The sequence below is a fragment of the Clytia hemisphaerica genome, unplaced genomic scaffold (genome assembly GCF_902728285.1).
Source record: "Clytia hemisphaerica strain Z4C2 unplaced genomic scaffold, Clytia hemisphaerica genome assembly, whole genome shotgun sequence".
In the NCBI taxonomy this organism is placed as follows: Eukaryota; Metazoa; Cnidaria; class Hydrozoa; order Leptothecata; family Clytiidae; genus Clytia; species Clytia hemisphaerica.
In genome coordinates, this window is record NW_027103349.1 from 249,081 (window position 1) to 276,941 (window position 27,861).

The window sequence follows — 27,861 nt, forward strand, 5'->3', positions numbered from 1 at the left end:
ATTTATATTAGTTTTGAAAAGTGTTTTTTCCATATGGGATAGAATATTTGTGGAGCATTTTAATTTAAAAGACTCTACTAGTTGTTTTTTTTTGAGTTGGCTTGAGATTTCTGGAAAAGAAAATCAATAATGAAGTCAAGATTGATTCTAAAATAAATATATCATTCAGGAATAATAAGCTGTATTTATACAAATTGTTTTCTAAACCAAACAAGCTCAACCTGTCAAATTCTAATTTATTTTTGTTGCTCAAAACCAAGACTAAGATTAACATTTGGTGCTTAATGGATAATTTGTTGGTATAATATTTTGGTGGAAAGAATTTATTATTGGTTAAGATTATCAAAAAACTTGGCAATAATGTATTTGGTTGGGATTTTTTTTACACAACTTTTGCTCAAATCTGGATCCGGCTTCGGTAAGAACTTTATATCCCTGGTATTCCAAAGCAAAACAAACCTAAGGATATAAGATATAAATAAGGTTATACTAGGAATCGATCAACTTTGAAGCTACATTGTTCTTAGAATATTGAGATTCGTGCTGATAGACGGTGAAGTAAAAAAAGTAGACCTTAAAACTTCGGGGAAAATATACTAGGATCTGAATTTTACCAATATTTTTATGCACTATTAAGACAAATCTCACTATCTAAGAAATAAAACCCAAAGCCGAAGAAAATTAGCAAGCGATTCTTTTTTGCCGAAAAGGGTTTACAGTCGGTAGAGTTTTTCAGTCACAGTTGAAGCTCTACCGCCAATTTCTACTTCTGCATACCACCGTGACTGCCGTAAAGTAATACTTTCCCGCCTTACTATCATTATAACGGACAATAACATCGTCTAATGCACTGTGTAAGAGGGACGCTTTTTTCATCGCACATATGCTTGGTGTGTCCCAGAATTTTCATGTACAGGGTATATTTAATCATTGGAATGAATTGCCAAAATATTGGAATATAATTGTCTAGATATAATCGTTTTTAATAATAGCTTTCTCTGAGTCGAAATATCAAATTTCCACCCCCTTACCCTTAGCGAGGCTAGTCTCGTTTTTTTTGGCTACAAGGAAAGGCAACCCCTGTATCACAAACCAGGAGGGACATATTGACCAATCACGTGAAATGGGGAAATCTAAGAACCGAATCTTAATATTTCCCCCAATGGTATTAAGCTCTTTTAGCTTCCTTCTTATCGCCACCTGTTTTAAAGTTTCACACTGGGTCACTGTGACGTGAGTAACAGAGAGACTTTAAAAATCTTTTTCAATAGTTCTTTTACAAATTTTTTGCTTTGAACCTGAAATTTTCAATCCTTTGGTTTGGCTGCACTTTGAAAGTTTCTTTTTTTGTTACTCTTAAAGAGATTTTGAAAAGCATAAAAAATGACCTTGATAAGGTTGTCAGCACCTATTCCTAGTCCCCCTTTTTTACGAAATGATTTTTATACTTATGATTTATATCTTTCCATATCACTATAGGACACATATCGAGCACCTCACTAAAAACCGGGATTTTCATTTCGTTTCTTATAGTAGGGGGCCAAGCCTGGAGTTCCATGACATCTTTTTTACGACCTACCCCTTTTTAGTCCATTCCAAAGAACAGTATATTACAAGAAATTTTTTAGAGGGAGGACGCGGATTAGGCCCGGGAAAACATTTTATGAGCAAAATAGTGACGCCATAGGCAAAACTGCGAGGGGAAAAACGGGGTAGGAAAATAGCTGATTTTTAAAAATCAAAATAAACGAAAATGATTAGTACCATCTGAAAGAGCAAGAAATTCTGAGCAAAAAATTGTAATACAACAACTCTCTGACCACTAAAAGTGTCAGCTCTACTGTGATTTGACGTCAAATCTGCTCTTGATCGTACCTGACGTCGGTATGTTTTTGAACTTCAAGTGAGTTCCGCTTTTACAGTTTTCGAAAGATAGAAGCCTTTCAAGTACTCTGCCGCAAATTCTATTATTTTGCTAATTGCAGAAGCTTCCAAAGTTAAAAGTGACTTCAAAAAATCGAATGTTTAGAGCCCGAAAAACCGGGCTCAAAACATTCGAAAAAGTCGCAAAGTGGAATAGACGTTAATTGCGTAAAAAAACGCGGCTGACGTCTAGTATAGGCTATAGAACACAAATCTTTTTGAGATTTACGGTCACAAATTTGAAATTGAGGGATTATAAAGATCTAGAGAAACCTTTCCAGTCGCCGATTTAAACCAACATTATTCTAATTTCTTTCTTTTCTTTAATATCCGTTATCTGCAATGAAGTAAAAAACCTTTTTCAACTACATAGACAAATTACAATCTTTAAAAAATACGCTATGAAATTACGTTTTTATTATCGCTCCCTATATTTAATCGATTGCTTCTAAAAGAGCGTGTATAAAATCTGCGATGCAAATCTTTCTCTCGTCCGTGATTTTTTATTACCTTTAAAAAAGTAAGTGCGCCCGCCACTTTTTCGCGAGCCAGAACCATCAATCGATAGGCAGAACTATTGTCTAATAAGCAATAATATGTTCCCAAGTAGTGATATTAGATGAAAGTTTAGAGAGCGTGATTTGATATTTTTGACTGTAGGAGACTGTCGCACGGGAATTTCAAAATTCAAAATCATTCTAAACTATTTGAGTGGAAATCTCAATAACTAAAACACACACACGGGAAAGACAAATTTATTAAAATTATCGAAAGTTCGAGTTATGAATTAAGGTTGATAAGAAATTGTGGACTGAAGGGAAAATAAAACTTGTTCGAGTTAAAAAGATATTAAAATCATAGAGGTTTGAGTTGAAAACACTGTACAAACATGATTATCACTCTGAAACAGATTTCATATTTTCATGTTATTTTTATCTTCACAGAATTTCCTGGCTTTCCGGGCGGTGGTGGCGGCGGGGATGTCGACCCGCCCACTTTCTATCCAATCAACCTTAATGACACTGCAACAAAGTTACCTTATGACACAAATAAAGAAATGAATTACAAGCAAGTTCGTCTTGATGTACCCTTTCATGAAAGTTTAAAGACAACATTCAAAAATAGCATATTCGTGAGTATGGTTTGAGACTTTTCTAGATTCTTAACCTTTTCAGTCCAAGGCACCATTAGGTTTTGAATATATTCAAAAAACTAATTTTTTACCCAGTCACCTGATGACGTCATCTGGCAGATGGACAGGTGGCAAAATTTGGTGTTAATGTTTAAAATTAAGTTTTAGACCCTCTAAGGATCATCTGTGCCAGATTTCATGATTTTATCACCATCTGAAGTATACTTACGTTTTTATATGCTAACAGACTTTACTAGAGAAGGTACCTCCGGAAACTAACCTTGACGGGCTATATCTCCGGAACTTAAGAGGTTTTGAAAGCTCTCGTAGCTACCATTTGAAAGAATATGAAATTTTGAAGGAGATGGGATGGTTTTTGGGCACCGCTTTCCCTTAACCGACGTCTAGCTAACGGAGGACGTCGTTGAAATTTTTTTGAATTTTTGTTAGTATAAATTGCAAAAAGGGTACCACAACCTACTAACTATGATTATGATCAAAACTGCAATCATGGTCGAAATCTATTGAGAATTAAGCTTATTTCTTCGTTTTTTGAAATTTGGAATTCGGGCGAGAAAGTCGATTTTGGGCCATCTATTAAATTCAATCGGATGTTTCAATTTGGCTCGGGTTTATAGACTTCCAGTCTACTGTGTCTAATTTAGATGATGTTTTTACTAATTTTCTTACCAGATCTATGATCATGGTCGTGTATCAACAGAAGGCGGCAGAACAACTACTGCAAACCTTTTCTTAAAAAAAGAACAAGGTTTTTACCCTTATTATGGATATTTCAGACAAGGATATAGTGGTTACATCAAGTATTACCAAACCACTAATAAGGTAAAGTATTCTATTCTTTTCTCTTGTTTCTTACTTTATTTTTGTCTAATTTTACCTGCCCCTTGAAACTTTATCACGTGATTTCACAATGGGCTTTTCCAGAAAAAAATCGTGCACCCCCTGTTGAGGAGGTCCATTTCCGTTCCAAGGGGGTAAGGTTTGAAATGCAGTGGAATTCCATAAGGGTAGACGAAAATCCGTCAAAAATAAGCGGAATTCCAAGGGGGTAATGATTGAAAATTTGTAAAAATTCGGAATTCCAGAGGGGTATGATCCTAAAACTGCCTGGAATTCCAAGGGGGTAGGTCACAAAAGGTTGGACCTCCTCAACAGGGGGTGCACGGTTTTTTTCTGGGAAAGCCCAATACAACCGTAATTTTTCACTGTATTTTTCAATGGGTTGTCAATTTTGCTTTATAGAAAATAAGACATCATGGTTCTTTTGAGGGAACAACTAGCCAAATATGGCTTCTTGTTAGGGTCTAAAATCCCTTTAGCGTACCTTAGTAACCATATAAAGATCCGATCAGTGTAAAGATAAAGAATCCGGCGATGGTACGCAAGATTGTGGATTTAATATGACCCTAGATAGGACTGAATATAGGAAAATTGCTCAAAATTTTCCAATTTTTTCCGAATTCCCTAAAAAAATTACCCTACGAGGGACTGATTTTCCTTTTTTGTGTATTGGCAACCCTATATTCGAACTCATGGAAGTACCCCGTACACCTTTTCGCCCAAGTACCACCCCTGGGCTCTTACACAATAAAGCACAACGTGTAAAGTGTATAAGATATGCCATGTAGATCCATGATGAATTGAATCTTGCTTTGGATAATTATGAATTTACCAGCTTTCTATCTACAATCATGGTCAAATCTATTGAGATTATTTCCTCGTTTTTCGAAATTCGGACCTCGGGCGAGAAAGCCTTTTCGGGCTATTTGATAAATGTATTCGAGTATTTCAATTCGGGAGGGGTTATACCATTCTTGAACTTTTGGATCCTTAGAGCCTAAGCTTTTAAGTCCAGCGTTAAAACTCTACCCTTCCAACTTGATTGAGAGCGCTTCCAAATCGTTTGTGTTTAATTTAAGATTTCACAGGAATTCCCCTTTTTTCTCAAATATTACGATCCTGATTGTAGATTATCACCGATTTGGTAGCTGAAGATTTGAAGCTGAAACAAGTCACCGATTTCACACCGAAAAACACAATCGTCATAACTTGGAAACTTGGAAGCAGGTAAGATTTATGGGTTAACATTTTAAGAGGTTTTAACTTTTTAAATGATGGGCTTTTCTAGTATTTGGGCGCGTTCACACTGGAAAGTTCACCTAATTAAATCTATCAAAGTTAAACAAAGAGATTTATGATGGATGAATACACTGGTTTATTACAGCTCTTTATAGGTTCACGAGATCTATTATAACACGGTAATTGATTTTGCTTAAGGCTTCTCATTGGTTGATTTTTTATTGAGAGTTTCGATTTCACCTGTGATTCGTTGATATTGGTATCCATACATCACTGGAAATCCGCAAACATATTAGTTCTCATGGTTTTACTCATTAACTGCATTCATCTTACACATCAACAACACCGTTTGCACTATTTCTAATTTTTTCCTCAGTTCATTCGTTTTTGAAATCGTAAAACTTTTTGCTCACTGCACAGCATTCTTTGTTTATGCTTCCTTAATAAAATCTTTTGTTTTAAGGGAAGCCTCTACCTTACCCTTAAGACAATAGAACTTACGACTCTTAATTAAGGAAGATCGATTAAAAACTACAATACTACGCGTCCGACTCTTTGTTAAATGCACGTTCTGTATTGTAGTCAACAAAAGATTCTCCTAACTACATTTTTATTAAGGAAGGTATGTAGTGTGAACACGACCTTTGTGTAGGTAGATGGCAATCGTGCGGTGTGATGTGGTGCGTGTTCGTCGCTCCTAATTTTCGTCTGGGAGGTTCAATCAGTAATACACGGGTTGCAAAATTATATCAATTCAGTCAAAATATGTGATTACTCGAAAAAGAAAAAGTTCACATGATTTTATTCCCATGTTACTTGCTTTGCAACTTACAGCTGATAACTTTATTAGTGTCAATAAATTTGAACCCATCAGAAATAAATGTCAGGTAACAAGCACATTAAGATTTCGCGTAAAAACGTGGTTTATGTCTTTAGACTTTTATATTTTGCAACCTGTGTATTAATGATCTTCGCCTCGGTCATTCTGGTGTTGACGAATTTAAAGGTCGAAACAGACTCAGTAGTAAATAGTCTGAACTTTTTGAAAATATAGTAGAGACGTACTTGTAATGTAAGCTTTGATTATGAAAGAATCATAATATATCAATTGAAAGCTTAACCTAGATTTTCAAATTATACTATCACTGTAATAATATAAGAGTGATATCGCGCCCGAAAAGGGCGCGAGAAATCTCGAGTTATTGCACCAGCTATAAACTAAAAGGTCAATGATTCAAAAAATTTCTGATAATTTGTCTTTACTATTTATAGAGACGCGCAATACAGAATTCGTGAAAAATACAACCATTTTCAACTTATCATAACATATGATGATTCACGCCTCTTCTTAATTTCCATCTATCATACTCTGTTTGACCCCGCGAATGTGGGCGTTATAACCACCAGTTGTGAAACATCTGTTGCAAATCCATTGGTTGCGCAGAAAGAAATGTTGCAAGGATCAAATGTCAATGTTCAAGGCAAATTTATTTGGCAGCTAAACAATCTTGACTGTGATAAGGGTAAGAACTAATACGCATTTCTGTGAGACTTTAGACTAGAGCCGTTTATGATTCGTGTAATACAGTATTATGGGTGTTATATTACTGTTTGGGGATAATACCAGTTTGTTTACAATTTTCCCTTCCATTATGTTTTGCTTATTCATGATATTAATGACGTAATGTTTTCTACGTAAATACCCCGGTTTTAGCCAATAGTGGCTAAAACCAGGGTATTCAAGATTGTTTAGCAAATTTTATACAACTCTTGTCTAGTTTACATTTGCCACTACTGGCTAAAACCGGGATATTTCCGTAAAAACATTACGTCATGAATATCATGAATTTACTGCTCTGTCTGCATTAGTCGTCCATCACTATATTGAGAGCTCCTTTCATGTTTTAGCTTTTCGACTAAACAAATGATATGAAAAATGTTGGAATGAAATCAGCCACATTTCACTTTTCTATTGGGTAGTGAACCCAAATGCTTAACTTATTAGCAAAAGAAAAAAATTAATACTGTTTATTCTTCTTCAAGTATTTCAAATGGTTAAAATAATCTACACTAAATGATCTATTCAATAATGCTTAAAATTTGGTTATATGACGAGGAAAGAGACTTCGTGGATAATAATCCCTACACCCCCTTCTCATAAACCAGAGATTTGGGAAAAGAGGATAAGAATTGCGCTATTCAGCTATAGAAATATAGGCTAGGAAACCTTTTGTTCTATTGAAATATCTGCGCCCGATCGATTGTTTTAGTTCTGAGCCAATCGGAGCGCTTGATTATTCTATGCGCACAAGACTAGAAGTACAAACAAAAAATGGCAGCCGTGGTTGATATCGAAAGTGAAATAAAAATATTTCTAATATCGGGGATTTTGGTATTTTTTATAAGCACTTTTCATTTTGGACAGGGCGGATACAGTGTAGGTCGAGCCAAAAAGTTTCAGTTTTAGCCAAAATACTTTCCTCAAGGAATGCTCGAACCAATGTCACAGATTATATTGTAGAAATAGAAATAATTACTAGTAAAGAATTTAAAATTCATTGCATTCAAACACAAAACGAAGCTGGTAAAACTAATATAGTTTTTCATTACTTCTCGGGCTAAAGTGTTTTGACAACCATATAAAAAGAGCTAGCTTGGTTGAATATTAAAACAATGAAGGAGAAGGGAAAGAAAAAAACAGGACTAAAACCAGTAGCGGCCTGGCTTAATTGTCTTGGTGGTGCAAACTATGAAATTGGCGCCCCTGGTATTTTTGTCCTTATTTGCGCCCTATACCATTAAGTGAAACTATCAAACTCGTAAACTGTAAGAGCAGTGACTGGTTGAAAGTAACGCCCGGAATCCCTGAGTTAACAAACTTTTATTTATACGAGGTAATGATAATTTGATATCTATTTCCTTGTTATTTCCTGGTCTTACTTTACTGTCCATTAAAGATCGATGGCTGAAAGAGGCCCCAAAAAATTCGAAAGTTGGCAAGTAAAAGGGTTCTTTGTAATTCTGGCGCCGCAGGCAAAAAAAATTGGTGTAGAAAGGTCAAACAGCTTATAAGATATTCTAAAATGAGAAAGTTAATTCGCATAAGACCACAAAAACCACAGCAAGCAGTTTCGATCAATCTCTCATTTTGGGGGTGAGCATCCTCTTTAACCCCTGGTGGATACACAACACTTCTCTTGCTTTGACTTTTCACAATTCAATTTTGATAGTAGTTTTGAAAAAATTCGTAAAATAAAACGAAGCGCCGCATGTGAAAAAAAATTACATTGCACTTTATAGAAGGCGCTAAAAACGTGTCAAAGGGCGCAAAATCGCCAAACTAAACATCAAAAAGAATTTTGGCGCCCCCTTGAAAAGCTTTTTTGGCGCCCCTCTCAGGTCTTTCTGGGTGGTGCACTGCACACCCTGCACCCCCTGCCAGGCCGCCACTGACTAAAACAATGGCAATTCATGATATCAATGACAAGAAATCAAAAATATCATGAATTTTTTTGTAAGAACTTTTTGAAGTTTACACAACAAAGCGAAAAATAATAGCAATATAATACAAAACAGTAGCACACAAAATAAACACATTTAACAAAAACTATACAAAAATCTTTATTTGGTCGCGTTGTAATAACAAAAAATAATAATAATAAACTGGTTAAATTTCTGGACTAATTTGATTCTTGTTATGTCAATTTTATTTGCTTCCAAAAAGTTACTTAAATAATTGCAAGAAAATTAATCAAAATAAAAAAACTTTGACTTGATCCTTCCTCACTAAAAGCACCTTGGAAAATAAACATATATATTGTGAAACAGTGTATGAAAAATGGGCAGGTCTGAAACGCCTAATACCTACTACTTAATACTTACTACCTAATTCTTAATACTGACTACCTAATCCGTTTGGATACTTTACAGACCAGAACTTCCAGGCTCTCCTTCGCATGTTCGAAATCTCTATTCTAAAAAATAGTTTCGAGGAATTTGAATGTGTCATCTAAAAGAATATTTAAATAAATATTTAATAAATATTTAGATATTAAATATTTTCTTCGCCTCATATAAGCACAAAGCAAAAGGTTATTATCTTACTCTCTCTTATGACTTTGATTTAATTATAAGAACACGTGTGCAAATATCTAAAACAGATATTCTTATACACCCATGTCTTCTTTTTAAAAGATCCAAATGGTTAAAACGTTATTTAAACGTTCTTTGAGATTAAATATAGTTAGGTCATTTAATTGTATCCTTTTGTATTTATCTGCATCATATCGAGTAGTAGGGCTGATTCTTATTGTTATAAATAAAACTAATATGTATGAGCAAGCGAAATATTTTTCTCCTACGAAAAAGTGTGTCTCGACAAAATGTGTGTATAGTCTGTAAACTTTATAGAAAAAGCGCGGGAAAATGAAGTGAAGAGAAAAAAAGAGAGAAACTATTTTCATGTCTTCAAAACGCTATAAGACAAAAACTTAAAAATTTTTTAACACCAAATTTTCAGATTTGGTCATAATTGGCATGCTGATTATTTTAAAGGCATTTTCGAGCAATTTTGAGGTATATACAGTAAATATTAAGTATTAAGTAGTAAGTATTAGGTAGTAGGTATTAGGCGTTTTAGACCTGCCCTATGAAAAATCGGTCACTCTTGGATTTAGGGGGGGGGGGCTCACTAATTCCAATAGAGGTGTGATTCTAAGTTAAAAAGCAATTTACCCTTTCAAATAAAATCTTAGAGAAAAAAATTATGAATATAACCAGACTGCTCATCAATGCTCAAGAAAAGAGTATTTCGTAAGATGAATAATTATATAATGTGATGCATGAAAATAGTCTAGTGTCCAAACTGGAATTTCTATTAAAGCATTTTTGATATATTTATTGTTTCCATTTTGAGTAGTTGAAGGTTTTATACTTCTAGACTATATATATATATGGTTGGTTCATATCTTGTAATTGTAGTCCAGCCTCATTCTGGTGTCTTGTTTGGGACTATTTGCATAATCAAGCAAGAAATCCTGGTGAAACAGGCATAAAAAGACCTCAATCCAACTGCAAACAAACCATGACATCAGATTCCATTGTTGTTTCCTTTGAGTTAAATATGCTTTTCACCCGTCCATCTTATTAGCAGAATTTGTTGGTGTTTGCAAAGATATTGAACCTTGTACTTGACAAATTCAGACAAATTTTAAGCCAATTCTCATTGTATAAAAACCACGTGAAGATATACAAAATAATTCATGGATCTAGGTTACTGGGCAGTATGATGGTAACTAACCTGCTGACCTGAAAGTATATAATAATGAAAATGGGAATTAGGATTTTTGCAGCAAGCTATCATGAAAAAATACAGAATAACACAAACAACAGATCTTAATTCCACCGACCACTGACAAAAACCGGTGAAATAAACCTTATATAACTGGACAATCTATTAACCGGCCAGAGCCAATCTATTAACCGGTCAGAGCCAATCTATTAATCGGTCAGAGCCAATCTATTAACCGGTCAGAGCCAAACCGGTCAGAGTCATAGTTATAGTTTTATAAATTACCTACATATAAGTAAAAATATTAGAACTTTGATTGCAATTTTCTGTTACATACACAAACTTGAAATTTCAACCCCAAAAAAATGTTTTTCCTTAGTAGAAGCTAAAAAGGCATCAAGGATAATTTAGCATACTTACCAAATCTAAAATCCATTGTCCATTGCCATCAAGCAAGTTTTGTTAGGATAACATTATTTTTTCATCTAAACTGTAGGAAAAAAAAACAACATTTTTAGTCGATTTTGCCCATCTGCCCATCTTCAATCAAAATGCTAAGAAAGTTTGAAGAATTGCCATGCAAAACTAAGCTATAGGTTGTCATTTAATCAACTTTACTGCTACCCATAAAAATTATGTTTGCAACACAAAAAAAATTAATTTTATTCAACTTAACAAACAAAAAATACACTTTTTAATATAAATTTTTCAGCTATCTTTGAAGGATGTGCCAAAAAGATCTAGAAGGTGCCAATAAAAACCAAAGCTAGGCTAGTCACCTACAACCTTTTGCCAACCTAAACCACTTTATTTTGACTCTGAAAGACTTTCCAGTAAGGCAAACTAGCTAAAAATAAAAAGGTCCCATTTCACATCCAATTTTAGCATGCCTGCTTCCGCCATCTTTTTCTCAAAAAATAAAGCATGCAACAGCAGATTTTTTTGTCAGTGGAAACCCCAAAAGATCGTTATTTGCTTTTCAGTCGTTTATATCAGTAGGAAACCCCTCCAAAGGAGTAAATTCAGACAGTTTTTCTTGAACTGTTATAATACTGCACATAACGCCATTTTTTTCGTAGTACCTTCTTGGCCAAGTTGTTCCCTAGCCTAGCGACTTCAGACGACGCCGAATTCAATGGTCAACAATAAGAAAACAGCGAGCGGCAGCGGCGATTCTTATCCTCTTTTCCCAAATCTCTGCATAAACCCACTGGGACCCATTCTCACTGGAAAATTCGGCCAAAATATCGTCCCCGGTTGAAAACTGTCCTCCAATTTTCGTCTCCACTTAAAAAACAAATAAACCATTCCCCATTAAAAAACATTATGCTATTTTTCCCATCCCCACTGAATTTTCTGACTTGAAAACAAAAAAGAATTCAAATCCCCAGCCATAAAAAATATGTGAATATCAATCCCCATTGAGTTTTAGTCCGTGACTTTTACCAAAACTGACTGAAAAAATCTTACTGGGTCCATGACAAGGGGTGTATCACTGTTCTCACACTACTGAACTTTTTATTTTACAGATCAGCATTTTCCGAAGGCTTTGGAAACATCAGGATATAAAAATCTTTCCAAAGGTACCGACCAAAGAGATGAAATCAAACTCGCCCAATCCATGAAACTCTTCAATGGAAGATACGATTCTATATATGTAAGAAATTTGGTCTAAACGTTCGTTCTATAAGACATATAAGAACAGGCTTCGGTAGCCAAGATACTTAACAACAAGTTGAGAACAGTTTAAGACTTCGAGGACTCTAAAAACCCAATTTTTTAGGTGGCCTCCCAAGCGGTTTTCGTGATGGCGTGATAGGGACTTTTTTCTAGCGTGATTACATGATTCGAAAAGTTTCTGAGCCGTGATGCATGATTTTGACTTTTTCAAACGGATATGTGACTATCCAAATTTTTTGCTGATTTTCGTGATCGTGATTGAAGACAAAAAAAATTGACAAAAAAGACAAAAAAGTCCTCTTAGGGACTTTCCAAAAATATTCACAAAATGATGGCGAAATTAAGAACACTTTAGACTTAAATCTCAAAATGTTAAGAACATATATATCCGAAGGCATATAATAAAGAGTTGACACAATATCTTTGTTTCAAACTCAGAGTTTCATGGTGCACAGGCACCAATCTTCCGAAGGCATAAAAATAATAGGATGTCCTTATAAGACTAACGTGTATTTTTAAAAAAAGTATCCGATCCACATCTTAATAATTAGCTAAAATCATTTCCTATCCTTTATTTGTAGCTTGGTACAGACGCGTTCTTAACAACCAATGAGAATATCTTTATCAGTGATTTTGGTTACTTCCCACACAAGATGAGTAATAACCTCATCAGATTCATCAATGCAAACCTTAACGTGTCCGACCACGAAGGTAATCATATAGCTTTCAAGTTTAGCTCTAACTTTGATTGTCGATATTATGTCTAAATTGCCTTTTTCTGACAAAAGTCAGCTTGACAAAAAGTCTACTGTTTTAAAAGATCATCAAACGCTCGAAATCCCGAGATTGTTGATATATTTTTTCACCAATCCTCAAAATTTTGAAAAGGTGTAGGTATAGTGGTTATCGTGCTTGACTTCTGTCCAGGAGGCCCGAGTTCGATATTTACTGTGGCACTACGATTCACTTAGCAAGTGAATTCTCCTTTTCCCGGGTCAACCCATGCCATGTGAGTGGAATTGTGTACCATAACTCTGATACAAGAGTATGGGTAGATATTTCAGACATTATGGTGTGCTCAGACACTTAAAGGAGGTTCTACAGCCGCGAGGACATCCGTTCTCCCATGTAGTTCGAGTGTCATGGTATACCCATTGCTCGTCAACTCGCTTCTACAGGGTTGCTTGCGCTGTGGCAAATTCTTTTTCCGTACATGGACGGAAGTATCATCGACGGTCGGGGGTATCTCCTCTTGACGGTCGGGAGTATCATCGACGGTCGGGAGTATCTCCTCTTGACGGTCAGGAGTATCATCGACGGACGGGAGTATCTTAAACTTATCTGAAACCTTGAAATATCGACCCGACCGGGGTTCGAACCCACCAAATGAAAGAGTTTCTGATCAGAAACACAGCGCTAACACAAAATTTGGAAATACTTATAAGATGATAAAAAAGACGGGGGTAATTTTATTATAATATGGGTAAAATTGCGCCTTTTTTAACCTGACTGAAATTCGAGCCGTTACTAGCAACCCTGCGGGGCCCAAGGCGCCGAGTATGCACCCGGCACAGTGACAAGCCGTTACTACCAACCCTGACCTAAGCAATTCCAAAAAACAAAACCAAACAACAAGGATGAGATACTCCCGACCGTCGATGATACTTCCGTCCATGTACGGAAAAAAAATCAGCTGCGCTGTGATTCCTATTCCATAGTAGGTAGAATTCATTCCGATGCATTGGATGACATATCTATTTAACTTTCAAAATTTTGTGTTATTCCCAAATTAAGTCAATAAGATGCCTTCTTTTAACGGTTGTGGCAATATAAAAATTGAATTTGATTTTTTACCTTCTTTCATACATCATACGGGCAAGGAGCTTGGCCTTATACGGAAAAATGTTCAACAGTCTTAGCCGAGTTAATATTCCCGCTGCATTATATTTCACCTTGCTGACGGTTTCATTTCACCTAAAAATGTTTGTTTTTTTTCAGTTTAGAGCGTATAAATACTTAACATTGGCAATAGAAAAGTCACTAAGTTAAGAAAACTGAAAATAGATTTACTTTCTACATTTTAGGGGCAGTTTCATATTATCAAACAACTGATAAAGCATCGGCCGCACTTAAATATGCTGACAAAGAGATGAGTTATTTCTTGGGACGAGAATTTGATGCAAGGCATGTGTTGGTTATTGATTATCACCGTGTTCTTATGCAGACGTCACGGTTAAAGACAAGAGTGAGTATTATCATTTTTCTTATCAATTTTTTCATTATCAATTTATCATGGACATAACTTCCTACGGTTACACCCCGGCTTTTGCCGGCAGTGGTAAATAGACCTTCTCATAAATTACATCACTTGCCTCGTTTTGAAATTAATGCCATGGTGATTAACTCCCAGCGGATTTTATTAAAACTACTTCCTACTTATAAAAGAATCATTTAATGTCTCAAGAGACATAATCCCCATGGTAATTGTTTGAATACGAGGCAAGTGATGTTCGTGACGTAATTTATGAAAAGGTCTTTTCAAAATGGAAATTTTGGCAAAAAACTTTACGTCATGAATAACATGAATCGATAAAATAGATTTCATTTTTGATATAATCATTACTTACTCTCGATGTGTTTGTACGAGTTCCAATCCCATCAACCTTTGCGTTAATCTCTTTTGCACGTTAATTGCATCATTTCACAAAAGATATATAACAACTTGCACGTGTCTTTAATTCAGCCGCATTGAATTGCGGGATTGCAACTCGTACAAATGTCAAAAAAAGTGAAAAGTAATAATTATGACGTATGTGTTGCGGAGCGCTATTAAACTCCGGTTAAGGAGTTTCTTAAAATCAGTGTTTTTCATTTGTGATCGTGCGTAAATCCGATTAATCGCGATAATCGGGCTCGATATCTTAATCTTTCCCGTTTGATTTCCCGATTTGGTTTGTGTTTGCACTCGCACTTACTAAGATATAGTCTTTTAAATTTTATGTTAGATATGTTAAGAAAGGCTGACCACGATAAAGATGTTCGCATAATGGTTCGCTATTCAAAAATGACAATTACCGGAGTTTGCAGCCGTCGTTACGGCTGTTTTATTGTTTATTACTATCTGTTTCTTATCTCTTTTCAGTATTCGTTCCAAGTTGGTCTTGTCAGCAATGGAGACGAAACCTTTTTAATTTTGCGTTACTTCACAAATATCCAAACTCGCACTGGTGGTGGATATGAAAGCAAAAATTGTAATTGGGAGAAGTTTTTGACTGTGGACTGGGGCGACTATGAAATGTATACTTCGAATACTGGTCGTAATGGGATGTTTATTTTTAAAGTCTATGATGATGTTTGTATTAATGATGGTATGTCAATTCTTTTTTATCTGAATAACGAGGCTTGAAAATTATAAAGTAACACAGTAAGAACAGTTTTAAAAACAATCCGGAGTGCGAGGAATATAGCATATTGAGGTAATAGTAGAGCCCCCCCCCAAGCGGTTCTCGTGATGGCGTGATTGGCGTTTTTCATTTCGTGATTCAAGATTTTTAAAGTGTGGGCTTGCATGATAGGAAATTTACCTCGTGAGAACGTGCTTTGGAAAGTTTTTTTGTGTGATTGCGTGATTTGAAAGGTGACTTGGGAGGGAGGGCTCATAAGCAGATATTCGACAAGAAAAATCGGATATCGAAAATTATTCAGTCGAGCTTGATGATATTCGATGATCGAATATCATTAAAGCGAGACTGAATAATTTCGATATCCGATTTTTCACGTTGAATATATGGTTTATCGTTCACCAATTAGCAGAAATGTATTTTACTTTTTATCCCATTATTTTGTCATTCAGTCTTTCTCTCTTTTTATAACATTTTCGAACGTTTCCGAGTTTCCGAACGTTTTACTATCTTATTTAAGGATGTCAATTTCATTGTTTTTTTTCCTCTTTAGTTACAAAACGTTCGAATTTCCTTTCTTTTTTGTTAAAAAGAACTTTCTTTTTTCTGTTTTATTTATGTGACATTTAAGTAATTATATTTGATCAAAAAAAACTATTTCCTTTATGCTCGCTGCTACAGAAGAGATATTTTGCTATCGGATATCTAAAAATATTCGACAGTGCGTTTTGCTTAGGGGTGGACGATAATAGTAATTGTAGGGGGTTATGAAGTTCAAAATACCTAAATATACTTTCTAAAAAAGATAAAATAATTTGATAAGAGCAATTTGAAGCTCGAAATCGCAAACAAACAGGAATAGCCGAACCTCATCTGAACTCTACTGGCATTTTGATGTTCTTACAACCTTCAACTATATAAGAGTGGCGGTTGCATATTGTCACCACTCACTAGTTGGGCTATATAGAAACCTAAACATATTTTCTGTTAATATATTTTTGATTTGATACTCACCAATCCAAAGAGAGGGGCCAAAGGTAGTGCAATGAAATCCGGGAAAAGATTAGCACACTCCCCAGACAGCTAAAGGAAAAATAGAAGCATTCGGGCCAATTTTGACTGTAGTTACAAACTCTTGAAATCATTTTATAGTGGTCACGTGACTATTGTAAGCTGTAAGAGCCCACATAAATCCCCCGGGGGGGGGGTACTACCCTTGTCGACCGACGGGGGTGCTCCGCCGAGGTTCGAAAAATGGACCCTACGTGGGACTTGAAATTTGCGAAAAAAGACTGGGACTGAAATTCCAAAATTTTCTCAAATTTCCTACTTTTTCCCCGAATTTTCCAAAAATAGGCACCCTACGAGGGACTAATTTTTCTATTTTGGTGTTTTTGCGACCCTACCTGGGACTCGTGGAGGTTAAAAAAGGTACCCTAACCAGCGGAGCATCCCCGTAACCCATTTTGCCCTAGTACCCTCCCGGGATAAATCTCAGGATCTATTTTCTTTTCATAACATGTTTTCCTTCTTTTCCATCTTCAGTCTTTCTGCCTTATGGGTCTGGAACAGACGATGATACCCTTTCGTCTTTCGATGATGCTGAACATCATATCAAACTCAAAAAACATATGCCCATATTCACTCAACACACAAAATCATTTTATGTAAGTATTTAATATACAGTACCATAAAACTCGAAAACCTTACGGGAAACTAAAATTTCTTCCAGCTTTGGAGAATTCAAGTTATAGAGCCTTGTTATGCTTATAAGGAATCCTTACCCGTAGGAAAAACTTTTAATTTAAGAGACTCTTCTGTATTTTGCACAAGGAGGCATTCGTTTAATTTTTAACAGATATATCCATAAGATTACGAGCCGGGGGGTACTCAGGCAAAAATGGGTGCTGGGTATGTGCGGACGGTAGGGGTCGGTTTTTTCACCATTCAAAGTCTCTCTAAGGGTCGCAAAAATCAAAAAAATGAAAGAATTGTAACAAAGTCTCTCTAAGGGTAGGGAATTTTTCAAACATCATAGAAAAAAAGGGTAAGGGTAACATTTTCAGCAAAAGTCAGTCTCTCTAAGGGTTGGTTTTTGGAGGTCCCATCCACACATACCCCTCATCTGCCAACCCTACTACCCCCCACCCGGGAGTACGAGTGACGTAAAAGTTTGCCTGAGCTTTACTGAATCACAGAACCGCGAGCTGAAGAAATTTTCTTTGTATGTTACATTTTTATGGACTTTTATCCCAAACAGTTTCGTCCGTAAAACCATATTGTTTTGGTCATAAAGATTCGGCTTAATGAACGGCCCCTTATTCATACGTATATATTTTGCACAAGGAGGCATTCGTCTAATTTTAAACAGATATATCTAATTAGACCGATTCCGTGTGACATCATTTTCATCCACGATCAGCCATTTTTTCTAAGAAATGGCATAAAAATATGTACAGGATAATTTAGTAACACCTTGCTCAGCTCCAAGGCTTTTAATGTTCCCGTTTGGACGTTTTTACTGCGTGGGTGAAAATTATGTCAGTTAGAAACAGGCAGTTTGCTTGAGATTTGGTTGAAGATAGTACATAACTGGATTTCGTCGAATCAGTCTATAAGAGTACGAGTGATGTGAAAGTTTGTTTAAGCTGTACCGAATCTCACAGAATCGCGAAATGATTTTTGTAAACTTTCTGTGTATGTTACATCTTTATGCACTTTTATCACAAACAGCTTCGTCCGTAAAGCCATTGTTTTGGCCATAAAGATTCGGCTCAATGAACGGACGGCTCCTTATTCATACGTATAGCTTCGATGAACAGTTTTCATAAATGCATCTTAGCTTATTTACGCTTGCACACCCATCCCACAACAGGGTGATGAGGGTTGGTTATAAAATAATGAAAAGAAGACGAACTTGAATCATCTCGACTGACGAAATGAATAAAATCTAACTAGCCGGTACCCGGCGTCGCACGCCGGTTTAGCTGTTTGCTGAACGCATTTAAAGTCCTTTGGATGTTGGGAAGGTGGCTTAAACACGATGAAATCAAAATTAGAGAAAATAATTCTTTTCAAAGTTTGACTCTATTCCTAAGGGTATGTGTATGTGCCGGCCTTAAGGGTGCCTTTTTTGAAAGATGGCAGTTTGAAAAATCGGAAAATCAAACTTCAGTCCCACTAAGAATCGGAAAAATAGGAAAATTTCAACTTTTTGCCCCCAGAAAGATAGAAATTTGGTCAAATTAGTTCCAAAAAGTGAATTAAAATTCACACAATTATTTCCCTTGTTTCTTCTCTTTATTCTGCTAAGGGTCCGAAGGACAGGGCCGAAATACAGCCTCCCTCCGGAAGGCAGCTAGGACACGCAGACAAAAAAGCGTGATAGCGCAATTTTATGTTGCTTTTTATAAAATAACTTCGTCATAACTTCGATAACTTTTCAAATTCAACGATGACTTAGATTTACAGCAAAATAATTATCGACATAGATGTTTAAAGGTCCCTTTTTTTTACGAAGAAAGAACTCTAGTTTTTACCGCCTTTTGAATGTATTTTTAATGTTGCTGTTGTTCTAACAAACTTGTCTTGTGATTCTTATGTTTTATTTTATATTTGTTCTTTTCTTTAACAGATTCTGTTTAAAAGATTTTCTTTTGTTTTGAAAAGAATTCGAATGTCTCAAATCAAATAAGGTCGTTAATTACATTCGAAAACATAAAACAAAACAAAAGAAAGAAAAAAAAGAGTCTAATCTATCAATCAAAACAAAGTCTTTATAAAACGGCGCGAATCTGATTTAACACATTTGTGGAGCAAGAAGCAAAAGTCATCTTTTAAAAGAACAAAACATTGCTTGCGAAAACGAAAGTGACACACAAAAAACAAAATGACATACAGACTACGGCTATTAATATATAGATAAATATTCTTTTAAAGATGTCAATGGATATCCCTTTTTTAATAACATTGTCAAAAAGAGGCGAATAATAAAGTTTTTGCGCTGGTCGCTTAAGTTTTCAACTTACGTTTTTTTCCATTTTATTTAGTTCTTCTTTTTTCTTATTTTAGTTCTCTCCGAACGGAAAAATCTCTTTGATGCGTGGTGAAAACAGAATCGAAGAAGAGCCTCTAGACCCTCTCTCAGTCGTATTTGCACCACTTTACGCAGACTACAAAAGTGATGGCCTTGGGAAAATCTATTATCGTGAAACAGATAAAGAAAGTGATTTAGCTGAAATCAACACAGCTTTAAATCGAACGGGAGTAGATCACGCTTTCGTAATTACGTATATTAATGTGAGATCAGCATTGAAAAACGATTTCAGCCGATTTTGGCGTAACACATTCCAGTATATAATAGCCAGCGATGGGAACTCGACCTACGGCTTCGTTTATTACTATCGCACCGATGGGAAGTCTTTAGCAGAGTCTGGTTATACGGATCGCGCATGCGCTAAAACACATAATTTCCCGGCACTGAGTAACGAGGATTTGATGAAGACAAGGCATCAAGATGTTTCAAAAATCTTTTTGTTGACAGATCATGACTGTAGAGTGAAGAAAAAGAGTAAGCTTTCTATTTGTGATATTCACGACGTATCGTTTATACGGAAGCAGCCACAAAAGCTCGGGCTATTTTGTGTGCTTCCGTATAAAACAGTATATTATAAATATCAGTTTGAGTAAAGAAAACGATTTAAGTTAATTTCATACTCAAAGTTTCATGCCATCCAGGATAGCAATCTTCAGTGAACTATGTTATTAATATCATGAATCAAACAATTTGTTTTCTTCCTTCGAATTAACGCATTTGGGAAGAAATTAATAACGTAACCTTTGTTACGAAAAGATTTGTATGAAATGCAATTAGTGGCTAAAACAAACTGACAAAAAATTGCTCATCTTCGCGAAAATGGTACCCGAGCTAGGAAGACATAGAACAGCTCTCTAAGGAAAACACGGCGCCAAATTAAAGAGCTGCCCATGCGTGTTCGTCATCCTAATGTAATAATCCAATGCTTTTCTTATTTCCATATCAGGTCATTTTCCGTTTGGTACAGATGTGGGTGATTCTCTACTCCCCTACAACGCAAACGAATCATATGCTGAAATTTCTTTACCTAAACCGATGATGATGGGTACAGAAAGGGTTGAAACCTTTTACGTGAGTAAACATTGATCGATTTGTAGCTTTGTAATACTATGTAGCCGACTAACCCACTAAGCTTCCATTACTGACTTAGCTGTCCACTTCGTATCAGTTTCCCGGGGGGGGGGGGCAGTGGGTTTACCAACTGACGGTATGTGCGGCGAAAAAATTGGCTTTTAGAATCACACCCTTACAGTGCAGAAAAAAATTGGTGAAATTCATACCCTTACACTGCATTTTTTCAAATTTTAAACTCATTTAGAGCAAAAAAATCAATATTTTCGAGCAAAAATTTGCAATTTTTCCCAGATTTGCTGAAATTTCCACCCTTACAGTGCATTATCAAAAGTCCACCCTTACATTGCATTTCTGATATTTTGAAAAACATACCCTTAACCGCTGCACATACCCGTCGGTCAATTTGCCTGACTGCCCCTCCCCCCGGGATCAGTTTGAATCGTAGAATTTTATATACTCTTATATACATTACATATACCCATATACATAAAATATTTCAACTTCTTGTCAGAAGAACCAATATACTTTTGGAGATCAAGAATTAATGATGAAAAAAAAAATTTGTTAGTGAAGGTGAAGTGGGGTGAAGTCTAGCAACATGTTTTTCTAACACACTGCTTGGTAGTATGAAGGTTTCATTGTACAGTCTTTGATCAAAACCTTCATACTGCAAATTGGTCGACTATTAGTGAGACTCCGTGATCGTCTTATCAAGATGTCGGATAAACTCAGTATACAGCATTCATTGAATGAACCTTTCCAGTAATGGCCTATGATACAGCTTAAGACTGACTAAAATATAAACGCACTGACAAAACCTTGCGGGCATGATTTGTTTCCGAAGCGAATTAGAAAGCCAGGTAATAAAACATTTATTGTAATTTTCCCATTCAAGCATCGATTGTTTTTTTTCATTAGGTTCAGTATCATAATACCAACTTGTTTAGTACTTTGTTTGTAGTATCCCATATTTCGGCGTTCAGAGCTAACATATTGATGACACTTTAGTTAGACTGGATAGTTATTCACTTATTCACATATCGGGTAACGGTGTGAATATTAAGAATTCAAAAGTGCTAACCTGACATATTGTATTTATGGTCGGAGCAGGGACCCCCTCCCACTGGAATAATTGGTCGAAATATCACTCCTATTGGAAAATTTTACTCCAATCTTTGTCCCCATTGAAAATAATCAAATAAGCAGATCCTCACTGCAAATTATTGCGCTATTTTTTCCATCCCCACCAGATTTTCTGACTTGAAAACAATGGATTCGATAAATTCCTAGCCATGAAAAAAAAATTGAAATATCAATCCCAATTGAGTTTCAGCCCCTTATTTTAATCTCCCACTGGCTGAACAAATCTGACCAGGTTTGTAAGAAGGAGAGGTGTAATATGCTCATCAATTTTCAATACTTAAAGGGACATAACAGTACTTGCGAAATTTGTAAACAAACTGTATGCAGCGGATACAAAATCAAAACAAATGTCACATGTCAAAATAAAAAATCAAACCAAATATGGCTAATTTTGATTGTTCAATTGTTTTACAAGTTTGTTTTGGACACGTGATTTTAATTGTTCTCTTTAATGACACGTGGTTCGTGCAATGTTTACATTTTACTACTTTAATGTCCCTTTAAATCGTTATAGGTCAGTAAATACGGTTTTGTATCTATGAACAAAAAACCAGATGACGAAATTGTCTGGCACCCGTATCCTTATTCGACAATTGTTTATGGTTACGTCACAAGCCTACCTGGGAATCTATATTACCGCATTGAAAACAACACCGAAGAAGTCGCACGCGTTCGAAATTTTATACCGTATATTTCATTCTCGCCACCTGACCAAACCAAATTTGATTTTTTCGTGTCTCTTACATGGCACACAGACAAGAGAGACGGTGTTGACGATAATGACTTTAAAGCTAACAATTTCCAAATCATCTTCATTTATAATGAGGTAAAAAAATCTGATTTTTGAATTGGAAATTACCGTTCACTCGCTATATACACCTTTTCGACCGTAGGCGCGTGCCACTTTATTATTTAATTATACCCCTGATCTTGATCCAATTTTTTTTTTACACTTTTTTCTATTGTCTATAGGTGCGATAAAAAGACTGGGAAGGTTTTAGGGTGGTAAAACAAACAAAAAAATTTTCGAAAAGGTGCATTAGATTCTGCTTAAGTTTTAATAATGGTTAAATTCACAGAGAAAAAAGGGGCTCTAAGGTATTTAAGCTGGTAAGCCTGGAGAAAATTTTAAGACAGTGTAGCCCTGAAAATTCTCTGTTCTTAGAAATAAAAGCAAGGGTGAGTGGGTTTTAATGTTTTATGTTAATGATTAACGCTTTTTTGGAGTGGTCGTCTTAAAAAAACACAAAAGCTCATTTAATATTCATCTCAAATCTGGATGAAAAAGATCACATTCTCTTACCGAGGCAGGGCCAGGGCCTTTAGAGTTGATATTTCCGCGTGCGCAAAGAAATTAGAATCTGATTACATGATTCGAAAAAAAACACTTTATTATACCTGCTGGCACACAACGTTGTTTCAATGTTCATCAAACGTTATATGGACATCGTGAACGTTAGATGAACGTTAAATCAACGTTGTGTACCAACTGGGGTTTTACTTCTCCTTCCAATTAGCACTTCCAATGGTATTTCCTCATGTACCATCGACTGGACACTCCGCTCGGCTTCATCGGCACTACAGTGCCAAATTGCTTCTATTATTCGCCACACCAGTTACCGGAAAGTCGTTATATGTTCGCATCAAATGGTCCACAACAGCATACCTATATGGAGCCAGGGATGTATTCCTTTGTTACGGCAATGGTTATGGGATCACGCGACAAAAGTACTAATGAATGTCTCCAAAATACAGGTTTGGGTTTCTTAGATATAACCAAACATGATAATAATAATATTATAATATCTATAGGAGATGAGTGGTCAAGACAGTAGTCCAGAGGTTTGTAGTTTGAATCCCCTAGTTTGAACAAACCCCTGATCCGTAAAATTCTCACACGATTTTGAAATTAAGAAGATTTTGAGAAGAAACTTAAAAATTTCAGAAGGCTTTGGATATTTTTTTTTATATAACGTGTATTTCATTCGTTAGCTTCTGTAAAGATATTATATTGCAAATTTTCATACATTCCTATCCTCATTATAGATTATCTACCTTATGGAGAAATGCACGGTGACAAATTCTACGGTTATTTGGAGTTGAAACACGGAAAAAAAGCACAAACTCAAGTTATTAATCTCAAACAGTTTTTCAAAATGAAAGATAATGCATACGAAAACTCAATAAAGGTAACAATTGATATGCAGGTTGTTGGAGAAACTGATCTCTAACAACTTGACTGGATCGGGCTTTCCATACATAGAATTATAAAGCTCGAAGGGCTAGATATCGTGCTTTTGCTGAAAGTGTACCGAGGCTAGGTAAGAAATCCTACCTAAATCACGTGACATTACAATATAATTTCAGCGCTTGACCAATCAGAAGCTTCGCGGGTTTTCGAAAACAATAGCAGTAATATTTTTGCGATATTCACATTTTTTTTGCTTGGAAGAGCTTTAAACCACTATGTTTCCATATGGAGCATATCCAGTCGGGTGAAGTCTTTGAGCTGACTAGTCGCCATTTTTTTCAATTCTGGTCGTAAACAGCGCGATTCGAATGTTTTGGAATTCCGAAGCTCAAATAACAAATAACATGGTGGACTAGTTGCTCTTAAAACTGAACACACCTCCATTGGAATTCTTGGAGTAGTGTTAAAAAATATAATATCTGTTGATGGAACCCTAGGAAATAGGTTTTAAATTTTACGGGTTCTTTCCTCAATCCCTTTGAGGAGCCAGTCCCCACTTATACAGCTCTTCCGTTCATCCAGTGAACCCCGAATAAATCATTCGCTTTTGATGGCAGAAAAATAAAAGTATTTTGTTTACAACTCAAAGATCCATTGGACATTCCCAAAGCTCATTTAGTTTTAGTCTTTTCACATTGGGTAAATGTTGCACTTAGATCAAATCCGGCGTAATTTTCCCGGATTAGAAGTCGTTCTTGGGGCCGAGAGGTCCTACAGGGTCTGTAATACTAAGGAGCGTAAGTCTAAATTGTCCTTCGTGACACACCTATATGATTTTTCAGTGACTTATCATTCTTCATTGACCATTGATTGTAGCAATAAAAAGTTCTTTTTATCTCTCATCAGATTCTACCCAATGGTTTTATCATCCCTGGTAGTGATAAGGAAAGCGATATCAAAGATAATACCAATTACAATACAAAGAATATCATCGCTGCTTATTCGACCAGTAATTATCATAACACGGTTGGTACTGATGTCATCTTCTTCCGAGAGGTGTATAAAGAGAACGCTCACGACCCACGCGTGTTCAACTTGACTGACAGTGCCGTTGCTAAATATCAAGAACACAATCACAATAAGACGTCAATTTTCCAAGCTAGCCAAGCACTTGTTATTACTTTTAATCCTAACTTTTTGACACACGCTCAAGTAGTGTTAGCCTCAAACGGTATGGAAACATGGGTCATTATGACCATTGTCAAAGGTAGTTTTCGTGGCTGGCACGGTGTGGCCAATCCAGGATGCCAATGGGACCAGTTAATGTTTGCAGATTTCGGTTGGAGTGATGGTATATGGCTTCATTCAAACATTGGTGAAAAAGGACGATTTGTTTATCCATTAACCAACAAAGAATGCAAGAGTAAGATGTTTTTTTTTTAATACACGTGCTTTTGTTGAATCCGGCAGGAATCCCACTAAAAATAAATTTTGACTGATAAGAAGAAATTCAGCTCAATCTCCCCATTCTCTGATTTTTCTCCCGGAAGGCTACAGATCTGCTGAAATAGACCCTTTTCATAAATAAGATCACAGGATGTATAAGGAGTCCCTCTTTTTGGAGAAATCTAATGATGAGGATTTTAATTCTTATCCAGTTACTTCAGCATTTTTGGAAAACTTCTTCGATGTATAAGGAGAACGCAGAGCTTTTTAGGGTCCCGAATGGTAGAGGGGTCCGAATGAAAGAGGGGCAAAAATTGTACCTCTCCAAGCCCCAAAATAAGGTAATTAGAAGCTAAAAACAGGCTATTTAGAGCGATTCAGCTTGTGATAGCTGAAAATATTTTTAGAAATAAATAAATGGGTGGGATGTTTATTCGGGACCCTAGAGTATATCGTTTATCTATTAATTTACAGTGCCTCAATTTACTACGACCACCACAACCACAACTACAACGACAACGACCACTACAACATCTACAACATCCACAACGACCACCTCTACGACGCCAAAACCCACCCTTAAGACCACCACGAGTACCACAACAACAACAGGGCGACCAAGAACGACCCTTCCTCAAAAAACAACAGTGAATACTGGGGCAGCTCAGGCGACAAAGAAGACAGTATCAGCATCAGTTGCAGGTGAGAAGAAAATTCATGTTCTTTGAAACCATTTTTTTCTATTTTTTAGCTAGTAGACTTTGAGCAATAAAAAACCACTCGTAGCATTCGTGTTCGTAGTTAGTATTGAAAGCTGACCGGTAACAATGTCAGATACTTAGTGGAATCCCGGGGGGCGGGGGTACTTAGGCAAAAATGGATGATGGGTATGTGCGGACGGTAAGGGTCGTTTTTTTCACTTTTCAAAGTCTCTCTAAGGGTCAGAAAAATCAGAAAGTTTTAAATTAGTCTCTCTAAGGGTCGGAAAATTCAGGATTTTTAGGAAATTTTTGATTTCCAGAGAAAAAATTGTAATAAAGTCTCTCTAAGGGTATGACTTTTTTCAAAAATCGAAAAAAAAAATTCAAAAAGTCACCTTTTCAGCAAAAATCAGTCTCTCTAAGGGTCGGTTTTCGGAGGTCCCGTCCGCACATACCCCTCATTCGCCAACCCTAGTACCCCCCCCCCCCCCCCGGGAGCGGTACTAAAAAGGAGGAAAAAAGGAAAATGTGGTGAATTTTATATCATTATTGGGACTAATTTGACAGAATTTCGACCTTTCAAAGGGCAAAGAAGAAATTTTTGAATTTTTACTATTTTTATAACCCTTAGTGGGACTTTGATTAAATTTCTAGATCTTTCAACCCTTACGGCCTTACAGGGACTTCAAGGTTCCAAGGGGCACATACTCGTACCTTTCACTTGACTAGGTACCCTCAGGTGGTTTATAAATCAAGCAGGTACAATTAAAACTAGCCTAATTAATGGGTATGTAGTTTTTTAAAGGGTCCAGTCTTTCTTCCTATTTTTGATTAATCAGCAGAAATGTAAATTTTGGATTTTTAATTTGCTGATAATAACCACTTCACATATTTGTTAAGAACAATTTTTTTAATTTATAGATCACAGCTCAAAAATTTTGACATTGGTTTGTACGTTGATGTTAGCAAAGCTCGTGTTATTATAATGGCGCACATTTTTAAAATTAACATAATCAAAAAGGGAAGTCCGTCGCGAATGAAATCTCTTTCAAAATTGTACATATTTATACTGGTTGAGAAGTGACCACAACTCTCTAAAAAGTCCTCAAAAGTCCATTCATCTTCATTGGACACTCTCATTCAATCTCTTTTGGAAACCATGTCGACGGAATTCAACTGATTCCCTCGAGATTGGTTTCTACATGGTGGCAAGGAAGAGTGTACATTTAAAGTGGACTTTAAAATCTTACTGTACATAAACACTATGTTTCATTTTGGATGCAGATCAAAGTTCAAAGGATAGGATCACTATTCAGTTGAGTAAGAGAAAAAACAGGATTCTGTTGACCTTTTGCAATATTTGACTTCATGGGTTCATGTTACAATCACAAATAAATCATGAAAACGAATCATCCAAAACATGCACACCTGAAATATATTTGGGAATTACCCTTTAGATTTTGACGATTTAAATCATAATTTCATGATATGTTAGTTTATATGTTGTAAATTTAAAAATATTTAAAACGACAAATTTTATCATTTATATTTAAAGAAAAAACACGCTAAAATGCACCATTACACTAAAAATTTGATTATATTTTTTATAAACTGTCCTGTACCTGTTAAGAGGGTTGTGGTGTCAACGATTCTAATTGTTTTATCTAGTGTTGGTTTAAAAAAG

General features: G+C 35.9%; 1 protein-coding gene across 1 annotated transcript; it reads left to right on the top strand.

Annotated features, from left to right (window-relative positions):
* Positions 1-10: 10 nt before the first annotated feature.
* On the top strand, positions 11-27,762 carry LOC136820085 (uncharacterized). The gene is made up of 18 exons (XM_067076326.1): positions 11-418; positions 2,868-3,055; positions 3,749-3,898; positions 5,046-5,143; positions 6,428-6,678; positions 11,975-12,102; positions 12,707-12,836; positions 14,210-14,370; positions 15,268-15,493; positions 17,072-17,193; positions 19,598-20,096; positions 20,569-20,693; positions 22,354-22,665; positions 23,357-23,594; positions 23,886-24,028; positions 24,937-25,453; positions 25,951-26,178; positions 27,099-27,762. The coding sequence occupies exons 1-18, from the start codon at positions 361-363 to the stop codon at positions 27,161-27,163; spliced, it is 3,639 nt and encodes a 1,212-aa protein (XP_066932427.1). The 5' UTR covers positions 11-360; the 3' UTR covers positions 27,164-27,762.
* The last annotated feature ends 99 nt before the right edge of the window (positions 27,763-27,861 follow it).